This window comes from Delphinapterus leucas, chromosome 1, assembly GCF_059928025.1.
Source record: "Delphinapterus leucas isolate spDelLeu-1000000601 "Yukka" chromosome 1, BTC_Dleu_Yukka2, whole genome shotgun sequence".
Taxonomy (NCBI): domain Eukaryota; kingdom Metazoa; phylum Chordata; class Mammalia; order Artiodactyla; family Monodontidae; genus Delphinapterus; species Delphinapterus leucas.
This window is the reverse complement of record NC_143129.1, coordinates 78,070,552-78,089,948: the sequence shown is the minus strand read 5'-3', so window position 1 is coordinate 78,089,948 and position 19,397 is coordinate 78,070,552. Positions and strand designations below refer to the sequence as shown.

The following is a 19,397-nucleotide window of genomic DNA, read 5'->3' as shown; positions in this document are numbered from 1 at the left end:
CCAAGTGGAAGCACAGGATCCTAACCATTGGACCACTAGGGAAGTCCTTTGGATGTATGTTTTCAATTCTTTTGGGTATGTATCTAAGCAGCAGTATTGCTAGGTCTTATATTAAATCTGTGATTAACTTGTTGGGAACTACTAAAATGCTTCCCGAAGAGGTTTACACCACTTCACATTCTTACCAGCAATGTATGAGGGTTCCAGTTTCTTCACACCCTCATTAATCCTTTAATTAAAGCCATCCCAGTGGGTGTGAAGTGATAATCTCATTATGGTTTTGATATCCATTTCCCTAATGACTAATGATGTTGAGCATCTTTTCATGTGCTTATTGACCATTTCTATATCTTTTTCTGGAGAAAGATCAATTCAAATCGTTTACTCTTGAAAAGATTCTGTTGTTTGTCTTTTTATTATTGAATTATAACAGTTCTTTATATATATGGGTTTCTGGATACAAGTCTCTTACTTGATATATGATTTGAAAATGCTTCTCCCTTTCTGTGGGTTGTTTCAGCTTCTTGATGGTGTTCTTTGAAGCACAAAAGTTTTAAATATTGATGAAGTTCAATTTGTCTCTTTTTTTCTTTTGTTGTACATGATTTTGGTGTCAGACACCTAAGAAATTATTACCTAATCCAAGGTCACAAAGATTTACTCTTATGCTTTCTTCTAAGAGTTTTATAATTTTAGCTCTTATATTTAGGTTGATGATCCATTTTGAGTTACTTTATCCTTTTGTATGTGCATATTCAGCTATCACAGTAACCATCTGTTGAAAACACCATGCTTTCCTCATTGAACTGTTGTGGCACTGTTGTAAAAAATCAATTGACTAAAAATGTAAAGGTATAATATACAGTTTGATAAATGAGTATTTATCATAAAAAGTAAATTTTTTTGAAGTGCATTTCTCTAAAAAGAAACCTGATTTCATTAAAAATTAAAAAATAAGTATTACCTTCCATTTATTGAATGACTCCATTGATGATAAGATGCATTATTATTTTATCTGTATAACTATTTTATTCACATAACTAATATCGCAAAGACAGAGATGAACCTAGGTCTGGCTGACTCAAAGTCAGGCTCTTTGTTTACATGATACTGGATGTGACCTGTTTGAAACAGCTGACTGGCCTCCCTCCCTATCCTAATCATAAATTATTATCTGAACAACAAAAGAGCACTGTCCAGAAAAAAAATTTTTATCCTGTAACAGCCTGATTTTATGTCTTGTTTCACAAGAAAAACGGCCCACTACTTGGATAGGTTTTTCCATTATTTACTTAATTTGCAGACCACTGAGTACAGATTAGTCTTAGTAAGAGACTAAAGTGGGGATTTAGAGAGAGAAAACCTTTATTTAAATTAAGGGATTTCCATTCTGGACCTCTTAACCACTATTCATGCCAGATATGTGACAGAAATATTGGCCTATCCATTATTCATCTCATCTCCCTTGGAATTAACTGACTCTATCACCCCCTTGAATAGTCAGAGCTTCTTTCCAAAATTTGAGTTATGAATTAGCCAATTTCCCATCCAGAGCAAAACCAGTGAGACCAAAATGGTCATGTTTTCCTTTACACAGAATTTTTAAAATTACCTCTTATTTTCAAAGCCTATTTATCATTAGCACATTCTAGGAAATAGCTAAATCTGCTGAGAACCTTCTTCCACTGCTATGACCTCACTACTAAAAACAAAAGGCTCTTTCAAAAGAGCTTTGGCACTAAGCCCAGAGAATACGGAATTTACTCTTACTTTTTTTAAGTAAGCAATAGTACAGTTATCTAGCTGAGAATTAAACCTTGTAATGCTTGTTGTACTTAAACTATTCTCTAGCCACCCAATACAGAATAGTTAAAGCAAACAAATCTTTATTGCAGAACTTGTCTACCCCTGTTGCTTTAAATACATTGCTGGTGCTGGGCCCTCTGGGGAGAAAAAAGGAACTAGATAATCATAACACACAGAAAAGCCCCATAGTCAAGAGAGTCAAGAGTCATAGTTGAAGAGAACACTAAAAGCACTGGATCAACATCTACTACACAAATAAGCTGTTCCTGGAAAAAAAAATTCTCATCCTATATTCAATTATGTATTCTAATTTCTCCTTTTCTTTCACTGTATAACCAATATTTGTTAAACTTCTATTATGTACGAAGCATGGGGAAATCAAAGGAGAATAAGAAAGACAAATGATCCTGTGCTCCTAGAGCTTATAATCTGGTGGAGGAGACATTACTAAATGAGTAAACAAATATAGTAATTATAGATTATAGAAAGAAGTAAACAGGGTGCTGTGATACAGACTTGATATACAGGAAGGAACCCTCTTTTGTAGGATAATCAGCAAAAAAATTTTAAAGAAAATAATATTTAAGCTGGTACTGACATTTAGCTCATCCTCAAAGGATGAGAAGAAATCCACCATGGGAAGTTTGAAGAAGAGCTTTGCAGGCAATGGTAATAATAAGCATAATGATCTTTTGGTTGGAAAGAGTTTGGTATGGTCTAGAATCTGAAAGAAGGCCAGCATGACACACAATACAGTGATTATAAGGGAAATATGGGAAACAACAGAGGCAGAAAAATGAGGTAGTCAGGAACCAGATCATTCCCAAGAGTTGGGGTAAGGAGTTTATAGTTTAATGGTGAGCCACTGAAAGGTTTTAAGTACGATTTAGTTTAAGTTATAAAATCATTTCCCTTATTACTGTGTGGAGAGTAGACTGGAAGGGAGCAAGAATGGAAGTGGACAGACCTGTTAGAAAGCTACTGCAATGGCCTGAGCAAAAGATAATAGTGGCATGGACTTGAAAAATGGCAATGGAATTTGAAGAGAAGTAGGATATATTTCAAGGACGAAAATAACAGAACTTGTAGATGGATTGGATGAGGCCAATCCAGGAAATCCAGGATGCCTTCTAGGTACACTTTACTTATCTGATAAGCTCAACAGTATGATCCTGGAAGGTATTATTATTGAAATGCTAAACAAAGACTTGAATTTTCTCCAAAATTAAACAGATAAATCTTGATCAATTTTCAAGCATATAAACAATCAGAAAAAGCAGTGGGCCCTTTTCCTTTGATTATTACATATCCACAAATCATCTCCCTTTGAACACAGAAAACACTTGTAACTGAAGTAAGGAATAGTTGGGTTTTCCTAGATGATTTACTTAGAGAATCAAATGTTACAGATATAGTGTTTATTGAAACTCCGGTGAATAAGATTTACGTCATTTTGACCCCTAGACGGCAAAAGGGTTTGCAAAATTCTTCAGAGTACCTATAATTAAATGGTAACGACTTGACCCCACTGGAGATGTAGAAATAATAAGAACACAAAGACATTTCACCCAAACTCAAGAAATACCATTTCCTCTCAGTAATATATTGTGTATACTGAGTACTCACCGACATGAATGGGGGCTGGGAATAATCCATATTCATGCTCTCCCGGAGTGTATTCCAGCTTCTCTTTCTTTAATTGGATCAGTCGGCTCTTTGGGCTGTGATTAGAAAAGAATGGAAAACAGTGAGAGGCAATGAAATTTCCTTTTGTGGTAAAATAGAAAAAAAAAAAAAAATCACTCTATCGAATATTTGTTTTAGTGGTGATCATTTTGTAATGTATAGAAATATCGAATCACTATGTTGTACCTCTGGAACTAACATAGTGTTGTAGGTCAATTATACTCAATTTAAGAGAATGAGATACTATTTTGAGTTAAAAATCACCTTTATAACTATAATAAGGAATGAACTTGGCTTCACAGTAATTTATGCAAAAATACTGGGGGGCTTTAATTAATTAAAAAATGTTTATGTAATCCAATTGAGCTATAGATAAGATTTCATAAAGTAAGCAAAATTCCAAATTCACAATTTAGAGTGATAATTTTTTTAAAGTGTAGCTACAAAAGTATGTTATTTTTCTATAATTCTGATCCCAAACTAGTCATTTCATGTGACTCTTATAAAAAGGGACAAAGAAAATTAACAATAACAAATGGTTTATGTGCATGAACTATTTTGTGTGACTTGTTCTACATGTCAAAAATAGTTGACTTATATACATATCTGGTTTGTAAATAAAATTGTGAATAGGGGGAAAAAAGAGTATTTGTTTTAACAGTGGCTTAAACCTTAAAACCCATGTTTTTGGGGGGGAGGGATACTAAGTATTTTCGTGTATTTTTAAAATCCAAATTTCTGGAATTGTCTTTTAGGAATTATACATAAGATGCATTCTCCAATGCATCTCCAATGCACTAGCATTCTCCAACAGTTTTGCAGAAGGAACCTAAATTTCAGATCTGATCATAATGACTGCCTTATATTTGGTTAGTGATTTATAGTTTATAAAGTACTTTCACACATTATCATTTATGTCAATCCCGTGAAGTAGGTAAGAAATGTTAACTCTAGTTTACAGATTTGAAAACTGATGCTCTACAAGGCTAACTGACTTTCTTTAATTGTTGTAGCTGGCAAGGAGATTCAAGATGTAAAACTTAGTTTCTTGCTAAACCCCTATTCATTTACTATTCTTTTTATTTTATTCCACCATGTCCCATCAGCTTTTACCTCTTCCACTCATCTTACTGGGTCTGCGTTCCTAATGTTTGTTATGAGATCAAAACCTGAAGAGATTTCACAGATACATAAAAGGAAGGGAAAAAAAGGGAGGAAAAAGGAAATGAGAAAGAGGAGAGCCTCATTCAGTCGACTCTGATTTTATTTTGGCTTAAAGTTCCAGTAAATAAAGCAAGGTGGATATATTTCTTTCATGAATTATGACATACTACCTTTCAAAAAACAAGTCTAGTCTATTATATCTTGTAACAAGTAGGTATGTTAATACACACTTTGCAGATGAGAAAATGGAGACCCAAAGAAGTTATTTATAGAATCTTTAGTTCTTATTTGAAGACTGGTTCTTTCTAGTGGATCATTCATTTATTTATTCAACAATTACTGAGCACTCATTAAGTCCAGGCCCTGTTCCAAGTACTAAGAAACAGTGGGGAAAAAGATAGTTTACTTGGGTAGATATACAATAAGGAAATAAGAAAAACTAAGAAAATGAAAAAAAAAAACAACCCAGAAAATAATAAATGCTAGGCAAATAATTAAAATGTGATGAATAACAAGTAACTTGGGAAGGCTTTTCTAAGGAAGTGACATTAAGCTAAAATGTAAATGTTACTGATACTCAGGAGAGGATCTGGGAAATGGAGGAAGATCAGGCAGAGGAAATAGCTGATGTAAGACGAAAGTTTAAATGAGATTGGAGAATTAGAAGAAATGAAAGGAGGCTGAAGCAGTCCAGGTAAAGTTAGAAACTAAGTCATGTAAAAGTTTAAAGGCAGTGGTAAGTAGTTTGGGGGACAGTTACAAAGAAGGAAAGGAAAGATGCTAGACTGTTCTACGTATATCTAAAGACCACTTTTCTCATTTTAAAAACGTGGCCCTCAAAAATGATTGTGAACACAAAGATGAATTTTTTAACCAACTAAAAACTATATTTCTTCATCATCAAAGTCAAATAGATCAAGAAAACAACTGTGTCTAGAACCAAGCACTCAGCATGAAAGAAAATTTGGTCTACACCTTACTAGATTCAAGACATATCCAAACTACTTAAAGAAATAACATAAAAGTTTTCATTTAGCTAACAAAGGAATGGAAGCAAAACTGGTATTTTACCCTGGTGCCAACAGGGTAAGCAAGCATATACGGGGCAGTAGTCGCGAAAGAAAATACCTGGCACCCTGAAGTGAACAGACAAGCAAAATCACAAAAAAATTCAGGGTCACCTGCATAGTTTTACGCCCTCAAATAAATGAGACCTTGAATATATCCTATCAATTACCAACTGATTCCCTAAAAAACTCAAATTTATCCTTGATTTTGCAATGCTGATACCTAAGACGCATGACATCATTATGGATATGATAATCATGTGAGAAACTGTTTTCCTAGTTCTTAGCCAAGTCTGACTTTGGTTCTAATTTAGACATAACCATTTATTTCCCTGTTGGTTACAACAAGATGGAAAGCTCTCTCATTGTTTTAAATACTCCATTCTGTGTGAGCTCTGAAGAATGGTATATTAAGAGAGAGAATTTGGTTGTCTCTGTTAGTTTGTCTTGTAGATTCTGAACATTCCTGGCATTTTCTGTGGTATTCATTTGTGTGCCACTATCAGTTCAAATCACAGGAGAAAACCTTTATACTTGTAGGAATGAAGAGTAGCCATTTCAGATACAAAACTGCCGTAACTTACAGTAGGCTGGACAGTAAAAAAAAAAAAAAAGTTGCTGTGACGGGTGTTTACTCTAGCCTATGGCTGAAGTTGCAAAAATGAGACTACTAGTGCTATGTGTAAGTGTGTAAATGAAAAAAACTCTTTTGCCTTTATTGTCAAAAGAAGTTAGTTTGCCTTTCACAATGTTCTATTTATAAATGTAACCAATTCAGTATTTGTGGCCAACTTTCTCTCTCTTTGGTAGGTTATTAGTTTTAATAATTTATCATTTGGATAAGAGGATATCTAATTAAAACAGGCAAATCCACCATCATATGGGAGAAAAATATATGATTATTTAAGGAAAAATACAAAAAGTTAGTGTTCCTAATAATCATTAATTGGTATTATGCAATTAATGCTATTATGTTTATCTTATTTGTCTACAGTCATTTCTTGGCTTTAGGTATTTATCATCTTATTTTCAAACCTTGTCAACTCTAATCTAGGCCCAAAACTCAAATTAATTGACTATTAAGATGTCTTTTATACTCAAACTATCTTAGAAGTTTCCCAGACAGCTGGTAAGTCACACCAAGGACTTATTCCCACACTTGCTTTTTTTTATTTATTTTTTTGCCACACCGTGTGGCTTGCAGAACTTCCCTGACCACGGATAGAACCTTCGCCCCCTGCAGTGGCAGTGCCGAATCTTAACCACTGGACCACCAGGGAAGTCCCTGACAGTTTTTTATTTTTTAATAAAGTGAATGCTGTTTTTTAAAAAAAATTATTTATTTTATTTTTGGCTGCATTGGGTCTTTGCTGCTGTGCATGGGCTTTTCTCTAGTTGTGGCAAGCAGGGGCTACTCTTCCGTGTGGTGCGTGGGCTTCTCACTGTGGTGGCTTCTCTTGTTGCGGAGCACGGGCTCTAGGTGCGTGGGCTTCAGTAGTTATGGCACATCGGCTCAGTACTTGTGGCTCACAGGCCCTAGAGTGCAGGCTCAGTAGTTGTGGCACACGGGCTTAGTTGCTCCGTGGCATATGGGATCTTCTCGGACCAAGGATCGAACCCGTGTCCCCTGCACTGGCAGGTGGATTCTTAACCACTGTGTCACCAAGGAAGTCTCACTGTGTACTTTTAAGACTGGAGAAAAGTACACTAATGTTCCTATACTTGATTGGAACAGTAACTGTCAAAAACTTTATCCTCTTTATCAAGAACTTTTTTTTTTCCCCTAGGTTTGAAATCCTTGTCAGTTAGTGACAATCATAACATATATTTTACTGGATGCATTAGAAGAGTATGGAGAATTGTCAGTGTCTTACCTTTCTATAATGTTTTCATTCTCTGAGAAATTTTTGGTTAAATCTTTATGGCTAAGACTGCTGGAAGAAGTATCAAAAAACCCTCAGTAAATGACAATCTCAGTTATTTTTGACTAATGATACTAGTGGCAATAAGATTATGGGTACAGATTTCCCTGTACGTTATAACTGATAGCATCACCTTAAACAGATACTTGTTAGACTGTAAAAAGGGACAGAGCTAGAATTTCCAGGAAATTTTTAGCCAGGAAACAAATGATTTTGTGAAAGCAGACAGTTTAACTCAAGATCAGCAAAATAAGAATTACCTAGGACTATAAAATTGATTTAACTGTAGTAAATATATTTTAATGAGTGTATAATAAAGACCTTTTCTTTCTTCTTAATCTTTCTATATAACCCTGAAGTTATTAGGTGATCGCTGTACACACTGAAATTTAATACTTTTTAACTGGTATACTGTTCCAAAGCCTTAAATTAAGAAAAAAAAATCCTGTAAATGTTCTTAATATAAATTATAAGCCTACAGGAGAACTTAATAAAATTTCTGTTTAAAAAAGAAGATACATGCTGATTGGTCTAACCTAAAAAACTGTTCACAATATTATATATACAGTCACACCTTACCTTATTTTACTGCACTTTGCAGGTACTGTGTTTTTTTTCATTACAAATTGAAAGTTTTGTGGCAACCCTGCTTGGAGCAAGTCTACAGTGCCATTTTTCCAAGGGCATTCTCTCACTTCTTGTCTCTGTGTCACATTTTGGTAATTCTCACAATATTTCAAACTTTTTCATTATTATTATATTTGTTATGGTGATCTATGATCAGTGATCACTGATGTTACTCTTGTAATTGTTTTGGGGAGCCTCAAACCATGCCCATATAAGACGGTGAACTTAATAAATGCTGTATGTGCTCTGACTGCTCTACCAGCTAGCCAATCCCCACCCACCCCCGTCTCCCACGCCCCCACCCCAAACCCATCTCTCTCCCTTTCCTCAGGCCTCCCTCTCCCCTGAGACACAGCAATACTGAAATTCGGCCAACTAATAACCCTACAGTGGCCTCTAAGAGTTCAAGTGAAAGGAAGAGTCGCACGTCTCTCACTTTAAATTAAAAGCTAGAAATGATTAAGCTTAGTGAGGAAGGCAACACCTTAAGCCGAGACAGGCCAAAAGCTAGACCTCTTGCACCAAACAGTTAGCCAAGCTGTGAATGAAAAGGAAAAGTTCTTGAAGGAAATTAAAAGTGCTACTCCAGTGAACACACAAATGATAAGAAAGTAAAACAGCCCTATTGCTGACATGGAGAAAGTTTGAGTGGTCTGGATAGAAGGTCAAACCAGCCACAACATTCCCATAAGCCAAAGTCTAATCCAGAGCAAGGCCCTAACTCTCTTCAGTTCTGTGAAGGCTGAGAGATGTGAAGAAGTTGCAGAAGAAAACTTTGAAGCTAGCAGAGGTTGGTTCGTGAGGTTTAACATCGAAGTACAAGGTGAAGCAGCGAGTGCTGATGTACAAGCTACAGCAAGTTATCCAGAAGATCTAGCTAAGATCATTAATGAAGGTGGCTACACTAAACAACAGATTTTCAGTGTAGATGAAACAGCCTTATACTGGAAGAAGATGCTATCTAGGACTTCATATGTAGAGAGAAGTCAGTGCCTGGCTCAAAGGTTCAAAGGACAGGCTGACTCTCTCTTGTTAGAGGCTAATGCAGCCAGTGACTTTAAGTTGAAGCCAATGCTCATTTACCATTCCAAAAATCCTAGGGTCCTTTCGAATTATGCTTAATCTACTCTGCCTCTGCTCTTTCAAATGGAACAACAAAGCCTGGACGACGGCACATCTGTTGACAAAGCCCACTGTTGAGACCTACTGCTCAGGAAAAAAGATTCCTTTCAAAACATTACTGCTCATTGACAATGCACCTGGTCATCCAAGAGCTCTGATGGAGATGTACAACGAGATTAATGTTGTTTTCATGCCTGCTAGCATAACATCCACTCTGCAGCCCATGGATCAAGGAGTAATTTCCACATTCAAGTCTTATTATTTAAGAAATACATTTCATAAGGCTGCAGCTGCCACAGATAATGATTCCTCTGATGGATCTGGGCAAAGGAAATTGAAAACCTTCTGGAAAAGATTCTAGATGCCATTAAGAACATTTGTGGTTCACGGGAGGAGGTCAAAATATCAACATTAACAGGAGTTTGGAAGTCGTTTCCAACCCTCATGGGTGACTTTGAGGAGTTCAAGACTTCAGTGTAGGAAGTAACTGCAGATGTGGTAGAAATAGCAAGAGAACTAGAAATGGGAGCCTGAAGGTGAGACTGAACTGCTGCACTCTTGTGGTAAAACTTTCACGGATGAGGAGTTGCTTCGTATGGATGAGCAAAGAAAGTGGCTTCTTGAGATGGAATCTACTCCTGGTGAAGACGCTGTGAAGATTTTGTTGAAATGGCAACAAAAGATTTAGAATATTACATAAACTTAGTTGCTAAGGCAGTGACAAGGTTTGAGAGGACTGACTCCAATTTTGAAAGAAGTTCTGTGGGTAAAATGCTGTCAAAGAGCACTGCATGAGAGAAAAAGAAAAAGTACTGCATGCTGCAGAGAAATCATTCATGAAAGGAAGAGTCAAAGATGCAGCAAACTGCACTGCTGCCTTGTCTTGAGAAACTGCCTCAGCCACCCCAGCCTTAAGCAACCACCACCCTGATCAGTCAGCAGCCATCAACGTCGAGGCAAGGCCCTCTATCAGCAAAAAGATTACAATTCGCTGAAGACTCAGATGACGGTTAGCACTTTTTGGCAATCAAGTATTTTTTAATTAAGGCATGTACATTGTTTTTTCAGACATAATGCTATTGCACACTTAATAGACTACGGTATAGTGTAAATATATCTTTCACATGCGCTGGGAAACCAAGACCTCCGTGTGACTCCCTTTCTTGCAATATTCACTTTATTGCAGTGGTCTGGTATTGAACCTGCAGTGTCTCTGAGGTATGCCTGTGTACATATAATGTAAACTGCTTTTTATGCTCCTATTTCGAAAAACCCATTTTCCTTCCTATGTGCAAAACACCCAGTTCTTTCCTACTGTGAGTTTCTTTCCTGTGTATCACCTTACTTTTACACAGAACACTTGACTTCTGACACCTCTGGTAATAAAATGTGCGGAAGTTTTTCACTACGTCAACCAATTCTCTTCACACCAGCTAGGTGTCCTAAAACTTAACTCAAGTCTAACACTACCTACCTGGAGACACTGTCAGATCCCACAGGTTAAGGGCTCAGTCTCACAAGTCTGCCTCCATTCTACCTCAGATGTCAACTGAAAATAGTAAGTCCCCAGTTTATCCACAACTTATGTCCTACAAATTGGAGGTCCCCATTACCCCCTCTCTCAAGTCTGATTAATTTGCTATAGCTGTTCACCAGTCACAGAACTCAGGGAAACACTTACTTATGTTTACCAGCTTATTAAAGGATATGATAAAGGATACAGGTGAACATCCAGATGGAAGAGGTGCATAGGCAAAGTATGTGGGAAGAGGTGTAGAGTCTCCATTACCTCTCTGGGTGTGTCACTCTCCTTGTACCTCCAATTGTTCACCAACCTGGAATATCTCTGAACTCTGTACTACTGGGATTTTATAGAGGCTTTCTAACATAGGCATGATCAATTATTAGCTCAAATTTCCAGGCCCTCTCCCCTTTTCCGGAGGATGGCAGGATGGGGCTGAAAATTCCAAACTTCTAATCATGGCTTGGACGTTCTGATGACCAAGGGCCATCCAGGAGCCCACCCAGAGATGCCTTTTAGAAAAAAAAAGATGCTCATAGTGCTCTTATCACTTAGGAATTTACAAGGGTTTTTGGAGCCCTGTTTCAGGGATAGAGTCAAAGACAAATATTAGAACAAGAGACGCTCCTAAATTTTCCTATCCCTTAGGAAATTATAAGGATCTTAGGAGTCCTGTATCAGAAACTGGGGGCAGAGACCAACAAATAAATTTTCTATTACCTAACGGTTTCTATACTTTTTATGACCATGTAGTTAAATTATGTAGGTTCAGTATGATATATAATTGGATAAACCAAATTTGTAACCATGAAGAATCTTATTTAATTTTATATGACAAGATCACTAATAAGGACAAGATGTACACTTCATAAGCATAAATGATACCTATACAGTCCTCTCAGGAAACCGGCCTGCTATTTATTCTATGGCTTATGGAATCCCATAATTTAAAGGGAGTAAGAAATGTCAATCTTGGCAGGTCGGGAACACTGACAAATATGGGGGTTTTAAAGTAATAGGATTTTCCTACAGGGACTTCCCTGGTGGTCCAGTGGTTAAGAATCCGCATTCCAATTCAGGAGACACGGGTCTGGATCCTTGGTTGGGGAACTAAGATCCCACATGCCGCGGGGCAACTAAGCCTGCGCGCCACACCTAGAGAGCCCGTGCACCACAACTACCGAGCCCGTGCGCTCTGGAGTCTGCAGGCCACAACTAGACAGCCCGGGTGCCAAAACTAGACAAGTCCAAGTGCCGCAACGAAGACCCAGCGCAGCCAAATAAAATAAAACAAAATGAGGCTTCCCTGGTGGCACAGTGGTTGAGAGTCCGCCTGCTGATGCAGGGGACACGGGTTCGTGCCCCGGTCCGGGAAGATCCCACATGCCGCGAAGTAGCTGGGCCTGTGAGCCATGGCCGCTGAGCCTGCGCGTCCGGAGCCTGTGCTCCACAACGGGAGAGGCCACAACAGTGGGAGGCCCACGTACCGCAAAAAGTAAATAAAAAAAATAAATAAAAATAAATAAAAAAACGAAATAAAGTAAAATAGGATTTTCCTACAGTTATAGGTCTCCCATGTGAAATTTGACAGAGAGTTGGAAGGCTTTTGGTTCCTCATCTTTGTAGATGAGTTGATAAGGGCAATAAAATACTTCTGACAGAAAAGTAAATTAAAACTTTTATAAAGGTTTCCAACCAGTAGCTGATTCTGAACCCTTAGAAACATGTTGCTCTAGTTGCTATAATCATATTACAAGGAGATTTTTGTATATTAATTAATAATATACTGTATATATCAATATATGTAAATAAAATTGGCCTTATTTTACATCAAATTAATGATACTTAATCAGAAATCACTAAACAAATGTATGTGGTAAGAGATATACACCATAACCACGTTGGATTCATTCCAGAGTCACAAGAATGGTTCAGCATACTCAAATCAATCAATGTGATACACCACATCAACAAAAAGAAAAGATAAAAACCACATGATCAACTCAATAGATGCAGAAAAAGCATTCAATAAAGTTCAACACCCATTCATGATAAAAACTCTTACCAAACTGGGTACAGAGGGAATATATCAACATAATAAAAGCTATTTATGACAGTCCCAGAGTCAATATAATACTCAACAGTGAAAAGCTGAAAGCTTCCCACTAAAATGTGTAACAAGACAAGGATGCCCACTCTTACCACTTCTCTTAACATAGTATTGGAAGTCTTAGCCACAGCAATCAGACAAGAAAAAGAAATAAAAGGTATTCAAATTGGTAAAATTGTCCTTAGATGCAGATGACATGATACTATATACAGAAAATCCTAGGACTTACCTGGTGGTGCAGTGGTTAAGAATCCGCCTGCCACTGTGGGGGACATGGATTCGAGCCTTGGTCCGGGAAGATCCCAAATGCCGTGGAGCAACTAAGCCCATGTGCCACAACTACTGAGCCTGCGCTCTAGAGCCTGCGAGCCACAACTACTGAGCCAGCATGCCACAACTATTAAAGCCTGCGCGCCTAGAGCCCATGCTCTGCAGCAAGAGAAGCTACCGCAATGAGAAGCTCATGCACTGCAACAAAGAGTAGACCCTGCTTGTCGCAACTAGAGAAAGCCCGCACACAGCAATGAAGACTCAAAGCAGCCAATAAATAAATAAATAAATTTGTATTAAAAAAAAAAAAAGAAAACCCTAGAGTTTCCACACAAAAACTACTAAAACTGGTAAACGAATTCAGCAACATGGAAGGATACAAGAATTTCCAAAATATACAAACAGCTCATACAACGCAGGAACAAAAAACCAAACAACCCAAACGAAAAATGGGCAGAAGACCCAAATAGATATTTTTCCAAAGAAGATATACAGATGGCCAATAGGCAGATAAAAGATGCTTATCATCGCTAATTATTAGAGAAATGGAAGTCAAAACTACAATGAGGTACCACCTCACACCAGTCAGAATGGCCATAAATAAAAAGTCTACAAACAATAAATGTTGGGGAGGGTGTGGTGAAAAGGGAACCCTCTTACACTGTTGGTGGGAAGGTAAACTGGTGCAGCCATTATGGAAAACAGTATGGCAGTTCCTTAAAAAGCTAAAAACAGAGTTGCCACATGATCTAGCAATCCCACTCCTAGGCATGTATCTATACAAAACTATAATCCAAAAAGATACATGCACCTGCTATGTTCATAGCAGCACCACTGACAATAGCCAAGACATGGAAACAACCTAAAGGTCCACAACCTAAATGTCCACTGACAGATGAAAGGATAAAGAAGATGTGGTATGTGTGTGTGTATATCTATCTATCTACCTATCTACATATCTATCTACCTATCTACACACTATGAAATACTACACTACTCAGCCATAAAAAAGAATGAAATAATGCCATTTGCAGCAACATGGATGCAACTAGAGATTATCATACTAAGTGAGTAAGTCAGACAGAGAAAGACAAATACAATATAATAACTTATATGTGGAATCTAAAATATGACACAAATGAACATATCTAAGTAACAGAAACAGACTCACAGACATACAGAACACACTTGTGGTTGCCAAGGAGGTGGGGGTCGGGGAGGGAAGGATTGAGAGTTTGGGATTAGCAGATGCAAACTAGTATATATAGGATGGATAAACAACAAGGTCCTACTGTATAGCACAGGGGACAATATTTAATACGCTGTGATAAGCCATAATGGAAAAGAATATGAAAAAGTATATATATAACTGAGTCACTTTGCGTACAGCAGAAATTAACACAACTGTGTAAATCAAATGTTTATATTTCTATAAAATTAAAAAAAATTTATGTGGTAAAATCTCCACCTTAGAGTGGAGACTTAACTACAAAGAGGAACTGCAAAAGTAAAACTGATACCTTGCACAAGAGCCATTTTGGATAAGTTATTGAATCTGTAACAACTACTCCCCAATTTTTGCAATGCTGATGTCTGAGGAGATGTAATGTTATGATCTCTGTGAATATGATAATCATGTGAGAAAACTGTTAGATTTTCCCACCAAGAACAGACAACTGTATACTTGGTACTCTTATGTATGGGTTTCACTGAAAAACCTATTGCATTTTTCATATGAAGAATACTTAAAAAAGAAAAATTTTATTGGGGTATAGCTGACTTACAATGTTGCATTAGTTTCAGGTGTACAGCAAAGTGAATCTGTTATATATATATACACATATCCAATCTTTTTTAGATTCTTTTCCCATATAGGCCATTACATAGTATTGAGTAGAGTTCTCTGTGCTATACAGTAGGTCCTTATTAGTTATCTATTTTATATATAGTAGTGTGTACGTGTCAATCCCAATCTTCCAATTTATCCCCCTCCTCCCTTACCACCCGGTAGACATAAGTTTATTTTCTACATCTGTAACTCTATTTCTGTTTTGCAGATAAGTTCACTTGTAGTCTTTTTTTAGATTTCACATATAAGTGATATCATATGATACTGTCTTCCTCTGTCTAACTTACTTCACTTAGTGTGACAATCTCTAAGTCCATCCATGTTGCTGTAAATGGCATTGTTTCATTCTTTTTTATGGCTGAGTAATATTCCATTGTATATATGTGCCACATCTTCTTTATCCATTCCTCTGTTGATGGACACTGAGGCTGGCTCCATGTCCTGGCTGTTGTAAAAAAGTGCTGCAGTGCACACTGGGGTGCATGTATCTTCTTTTTTTTTTTTTTACTTTTTGAATTTTATTTTATTTTTTTATACAGCAGGTTCTTATCAGTCATCAATTTTATACACACCAGTGTATACATGTCAATACCAATAGCACAATTCATCACACGCCCCGCCCCCGGCGGCTTTCCCCCCTTGGTGTCCATACGTTTTTTCTCTACATATGTGTCTCAACTTCTGCTCTGGAAACCAGTTCATCTGTACAATTTTTCTAGGTGCCACATACATACGTTAATATACAATATTTGTTTTTCTCTTTCTGACTTACTTCAATCTGTATGACAGTCTCTAGATCCATCCACGTCTCAAAACATGACCCAATTTCATTGCTTTTTATAGCTGAGTAATATTCCATTGGGTATATGTACCACATCTTTTTTATCCATTCGTCTGTTGATGGGCATTTAGGTTGCTTCCATGACCTGGCTATTGTAAATAGTGCTGCAGTGAACACTGGGGTGCATGTGTCTTTTTGAATTATGTTTTTCTCTGGGTATATGCCCAGTAGTGGGATTGCTGGATCATATGGTAATTCTATTTTTAGTTTTTTAAGGAACCTCCATACTGTTCTCCATAATGGCTGTATCAATTTACATTCCTACCAACAGTGCAAGAAGGTTCCCTTTCTTCCACACCCTCTCCAGCATTTGTTGTTTGTAAATTTTCTGATGATGCCCATTCTAACCGGGGTGAGGTGATATCTCATTGTAGTTTTGATTTGCATTTCTCTAATAATTAGTGATATTGAGCAGCTTTTCATGTGCTTCTTGGCCATCTGTATGGCTTCTTTGGAGAAATGTCTATTTAGGTCTTCTGCCCATTTTTGGATTGGGTTGTTTGTTTCTTTAATATTGAGCCGCATGAGCTGTTTATATATTTTGGAGATCTATCGTTTGTCCGTTGATTTGTTTGCAAATATTTTCTCCCATTCTGAGGGTTGTATTTTCGTGTTTATGGTTTCCGTTGCTGTGCAAAAGCTTTTAAGTTTCATTGGGTCCCATTTATTTTTATTTCCATTACTCTAGGAGGTGGATCAAAAAAGATCTTGCTGTGATTTATGTCAAAGAATGTTCTTCCTATGTTTTCCTCTAAGAGTTTTACAGTGTCCAGTCTTAAGTTTCGGTCTCAAATCCATTTTGAATTTATTTTTGTGCATGGTGTTAGGGAGTGTTCTAATTTCATTCTTTTACATGTAGCTGTCCAGTTTTCCCAGCACCACTTATTGAAGAAACTGTCTTTTTCTCCATTGTATATCCTTGCCTCCTTTGTCATAGATTAGTTGACCATAGGTGCATGGGTTTATCTCTGGGCTTTCTATCTTGTTCCATTGATCTATGTTTCTGCTTTTGTGCCAGTACCATATTGTCTTGATTAATGTAGCTTTATAGTATAGTCTGAAGTCAGGGAGTCTGATTCCTCCAGCTCTGTTTTTTTCCCTCAAGACTGCTTTGGCTATTCGGGGTCTTTTGTGTCTCCATAGAGTTTTAAGATTTTTTGTTCCACTTCCGTAAAAAAAAGCCATTGGTAATTTGATAGGGATTGCACTGAATCTGTAGATTGCTTTGGGTAGTATAGTCATTTTCACAATATTGATTCTTCCAATCCGAGAACATGGTATATCTCTCCGTTTGTTGGTACCATCTTTAATTTCTTTCATCAGTTGTCTTATAGTTTTCTGCATACAGGTCTTTTGTCTCCCTAGGTAGGTTTATTCCTAGGTATTTTATTCCTTTTGTTGCAATGATAAATGGGAGTCTTTCCTTAATTTCTCTTTCAGATTTCTCATCATCAGTGTATAGGAATGCAAGAGATTTCTGTGCATTAATTTTGTATCCTGCAACTTTACCAAATTCATTGATTAGCTCTAGTAGTTTTCTGGTGGAATTTTTAGGATTCTCTATGTATAGTATCATGTCATCTGCAAACAGTGACAGTTTTACTTCTTCTTTTCCAATTTGTATTCCTTTTATTTCTTTTTCTTTTTTGATTGCCGTGGCTAGGACTTCCAAACCTATGTTGAATAATAGTGGTGAGAGTGGACATCCTTGTCTTGTTCCTGATCTTACAGGAAATGCTTTCAGTTTTTCACCATTGAGAATGATGTTTGCTGTGGGCTTGTCATATATGGTCTTTATCATGTTGAGGTAGGTTCCCTCTACGCCAACTTTCTGGAGAGTTTTTATCATAAATGGGTGTTGAATTTTGTCAAAAGCTTTTTCTGCATCTATTGAGATGATCATATGGTTTTTATTCTTCAATTTGTTAACATGGTGTATCACACTGATTGATTTGCATATATTGAAGAATCCTTGCATCTCTGGGATAAATCCCACTTGATCATGGGGTATGATCCTTTTAATGTGTTGTTGGATTCTGTTTGCTAGTATTTTGTTGAGGATTTTTGCATCTATATTCATCAGTGATATTTGGTCTGCAATTTTCTTTTTTTGTAGTATCTTTGTCTGGTTTTGGTATCAGTGTGATGGTGGCCTCACAGAATGAGTTTGGGAGTGTTCCTTCCTCTGCAATTTTTTGGAATAGTTTGAGAAGGATGGGTGTTAGCTCTTCTCTAAATGTTTGATAGAATTCACCTGTGAAGCCATCTGGTCCTGGACTTTTGTTTGTTGGAAGATTTTTAATCACAGCTTCAATTTCATTACTTGTACTTGGTCTGTTCATATTTTCTATTTCTTCCTGGTTCAGTCTTGGAAGGTTATACCTTTCTAAGAATTTGTCCATTTCTTCTATGTTGTCCATTTTATTGGCATAGAGTTGCTTGTAGTAAGTAGTCTCTTAGGATGCTTTGTATTTCTGCGGTGTCTGTTGTAACTTCTCCTTTTTCATTTCTAATTTTATTGATTTGAGTCCTCTCCCTCTTTTTCTTGATGAGTCTGGCTAGTGGTTTATCAATTTTGTTTATCTTCTCAAAGAACAAGCTTTTAGTTTTATTGATCTTTGCAATTGTTTTCTTTGTTTCTATTTATTTCTGCTCTGATCTTTAAGATTTCTTTCCTTCTGCTAACTTTGGGTTTTGTTTGTTCTTCTTGCTCTAGCTCCTTTAGGTGTAAAGTTAGATTGTTTATTTGAGATTTTTCTTGTTTCTTGAGGTAGGTTTGTATAGCTATAAACTTCCCTCTTAGAACTGCTCTTGCTGCATCCCATAGGTTTTGAATTGTTGTGCTTTCATTGTCATTTGTCTCTAGGTATGTTTTGATTTCCTCTTTGATTTCTTCAGTGATCTCTTGGTTATTTAGTAGTGTATTGTTTAGCCTCCATGTGTGTGTTTTTTACGTTTTTTTCCCTGTAAGTCATTTATAATCTCATAGTGTTGTGGTCAGAAAAGATGCTTGATATGATTTCAATTTTCTTAAATTTACTGAGGCTTGATTTGTGACCCAAGATGTGATCTATCCTGGAGAATCTTCCGTGCACACTTGAGAACAAAGTGTAATCTGCTGTTTTTGGATGGAATGTACTATAAATATCACTTAAATCTATGTGGTCTATTGTGTCATTTAAAGCTTCTGTTTCCTTATTTATTTTCATTTTGGATGATCTGTCCATTGGTGTAAGTGAGGTGTTAAAGTCTTCCACTATTACTGTGTTACTGTTGATTTCCTCTTTTATAGCTCTTAGCCCGTGCCTTATGTATTGAGGTGCTCCTATGTTGGGTGCATATATATTTATAATTGTATCTTCTTCTTGGATTGATCTCTTGATCATTATGTAGTGTCCTTCCTTGTCTCTT

At 36.9% G+C, this 19,397-nt stretch overlaps 1 protein-coding gene across 5 annotated transcripts in view; it reads right to left on the bottom strand.

Moving 5' to 3' along the window:
- Positions 1 to 19,397, bottom strand: part of ASH1L (ASH1 like histone lysine methyltransferase) — a 216,842-nt gene that overhangs the window by 67,195 nt on the left and 130,250 nt on the right. For all 5 annotated transcript variants that reach the window (XM_089913940.1, XM_030759569.2, XM_030759568.2 and 2 more), the window contains one exon: positions 3,433 to 3,527. In XM_089913940.1, coding sequence (XP_089770066.1) covers positions 3,433 to 3,527 — 95 coding nt within the window. The remainder of the gene's footprint in view (positions 1 to 3,432; positions 3,528 to 19,397) is intronic.